Source organism: Colletotrichum truncatum (assembly GCF_014235925.2).
Source record: "Colletotrichum truncatum strain CMES1059 chromosome Unknown Contig_0002, whole genome shotgun sequence".
Classification (NCBI taxonomy): Eukaryota; Fungi; Ascomycota; class Sordariomycetes; order Glomerellales; family Glomerellaceae; genus Colletotrichum; species Colletotrichum truncatum.
In genome coordinates, this window is record NW_027222399.1 from 5534090 (window position 1) to 5536880 (window position 2791).

Here is a 2791-nt window from a genome sequence, read left to right on the forward strand (position 1 = left end):
AAGGCGTGGAATGCTGTCACCGCATACCACTGAGCCGTGTGAAACGTATCCCCACTGACTGTCGAGCGACACGAATAAAAGATGATGAGATAAGATGAAAAATAAGAAATGAGATAGATAACAGAGACAGAAATGTATGAAGTAGATGGCTAGGTAATTGAGCCATGGAGGCTATCCACCTAGCCAACGTCAGATACTCTAGCTGATCGTGATGTCATGACACGATCATTGATCGTAAATGAAATGTGCTGGGGGGGTTTTTTTGGGTGCTTTTCTTTTTTTTTCTGTTTTCTTTCTTCTTGCTCGACCTTGCAGGTTGTGTGCGTGATGGAGGGCGTCATTGGGCAGGCCTGCATCATACAGATGGACCTCATCAGCCCAATCACTGCCTGAGAGCGACCCAACACCGAGTTCAGCCATAATTGGGGAAGGATGTAACACGAAACAAGAAAAGGTAATTAAGAGAGTTGAATCTAGGAGATTCAAGGCGTCTCAATTAGTAGACGGCGTAACCATCAAAACTTTCCGCAAGCGGGTCCTGGTAAGTGGTTGGCGTGACCGTGTTGGAAGACGAGATGGAGAAAGCCGTCTCGTGCGACATGCCGTTCATGGGCGAGTTTGCGTTGTATGGCGAAAATGTGAATGCATCCGACGCAGAGGAGAGTGGCATATTAGGGACAGCCAAAAAGGAGGCTTGGGTATCGATAGCCAGCTCGGGCATTGGGTAAGACCCCTGAAAGCTCATGTCGTAAGTCATGTTCTCGCCCATGTGGCCAAGCGAAATGTCCATCGCCATAGAGGGGTCAAATTGCACTGCCTCCTCCTCGTCTTCCTCCTGGGCCTCAGCCTCAGCAGTAGCATCGTCGGCGGTGACAAAGACCTCTTCCATCCAGAGTTTGAGCTCATTCATGGGAGGCCAGTCACCGCCGCCCTTGCCGCCACGCTTCTCGTCGTCGTCACTTCTCTTGTTCTTGCCGCGAGGAGTCTTGGGCTTGAAGTGAGTGCGACGGAGATGAGCGGCGGCGTTGTAATAGGCACCATAATGTTTTCCGGCGACACATTGCTTGCACTTGGACAGGGGGTTGATTGCCTCGACGTTGGATTTGATACCAGCCTTGGCAGGATCGCGGCAGATAAACTTCTTGATAGTGCCCTCGTGCTTGGCGTTGATGTGCCTGCGCAGTTCGTGATCGCCACGGAAACCGTCAGGATGCTCGTTGCACTGATCGCAGTACACCTTGGGGTGTTTTGGGCGGGTGTAGGTGCCCTTCATTGCGACCTTGACCTCCTTCTTGGTACTTGTCTGGGAGGACTTGCCAGCATCAGCGGGCTTGGGTGCAAGTGCGGTCCTGCTGGCGTTTTGAATCTGCTGCTGGAAAACTTCCTTTGCCCGGCGCTCCTTGGTCGACTTTGTAGAAGCGGTGCTGTTGGCGGAGATGGAGCGCTCCATCAAATATGATCCCTGAGAGAGGAACTGCTCGTCAATAGGTGACTGCTGGGCAAACTGCTGCTGAGAGAGACTGGCGCCAACATAGGCTAGGAAGCTTTCGGGCTTGCCGTTGGGTGATGTTCCAAGAGGAGCCGCCGCGTATAGGTCCGGCGACATGTAATCGATGTGCGACTGTGTCGAGTTAATGCGGGCCATCTCGAAAGCTCCATTGAGGGACTGGCTCTCGAATTGGTGGTCGAAGGAGCTGTTTTCTCTCGTCAAGGGCTGCGTCTCGGGCGCAGAGGTGCCGGAGCTCATGGAAGGGCAGACCGAGGCCACCAAGCTGGCCTGGGAGTTCCGGCCATCGGGGGTCAAGAAAGCAGGTTGGGGCGGAATCATGGCTGGCGAGGGGAGGCTCTCATCTTGGGTTGCCAAGTAGTCTGCGATATTCATGCCGACGCCAGGGTCTGCGTAGGGCATGTGCTCCTCGACTCTGGGGAGGTTTGACTGGCGGCGATTTGACGGTGTCCGCTGGAGCGATGACTGAGAAGGTTGAAAAGGATCATCTCTTGATTGGGTGAAACGGTCCATCATGGTGTGGGCGGCATTTGTTGACTGGAGCGGTGCAATAGAGCCCTTGGCGACGAAGGGAATAGACTTTTCAGAGCGGTGGGACGCGCTTCTTGACATGCCCGTCATGGGGACTGCGCGAGGGTGCTGTTGCGACATGACCCTCAGGCGCTTAACGGGCTGTGGTGAGTCCATGTCACTACTGCGTTCCTATGAGCGTGTTAGTGTGAGCGCCGTGGTGAGAGGCATAGCAATTGCGAGCGGTGGTGATTTACCATCATTCTCGTGGGTGCGGCAGAGTAGCCCATGTTGGACCTGCTCTTGGGTAATGTGGCCCTCCTGCCCAAGGGCGCGGCATGGTGAAGCTGAGATTGGGCGATGACAGGGTCTACGTAGTAGTCACCTTGGGACGACATCAGGTTCATTGGATTTGTCTGGGCAGCCGAGACTGGAGCATGTTGAAGTAGGGTTTGGAGGCTTTCCAGCTCTTGCTGCTTCTGTAGCACCTGACGTTGAAGCTCTTGATAATCGAAAGGTTGGCTCATGTTGTAGCGTCTATATGCGGGCTCGCTCGGAGTGAATAAGTCTCAGACAGACGGTGGGTATGTGTCGGGGAGTGCGTCGGAGTGAAGCGTGTCTGGCCTCACTTTGCAAGTAGTAATACGAGTGACGGACCGAGCTAGAGTGGGTAGAGTGGTCGTGAGAGGTAGTGATATGACGGGTTGTTGTTTGCAGCCTCGTCTTGGTCTGGCACATCCAAGGGCCCCCGAGTGACGATGTTGTAGATTAGCG

The 2791-nt window shown here is 54.1% G+C and overlaps 1 protein-coding gene across 1 annotated transcript; it reads right to left on the bottom strand.

Annotated features, from left to right (window-relative positions):
• Positions 1-496: 496 nt before the first annotated feature.
• On the bottom strand, positions 497-2544 carry CTRU02_204471 (key lime pathogenicity protein; the record flags this gene model as incomplete). Its single annotated transcript, XM_036720944.1, has 2 exons — positions 497-2209; positions 2275-2544. 2 exons carry the CDS (start codon positions 2542-2544, stop codon positions 497-499), a joined length of 1983 nt encoding a protein of 660 aa, XP_036586928.1.
• Positions 2545-2791: the final 247 nt, after the last annotated feature.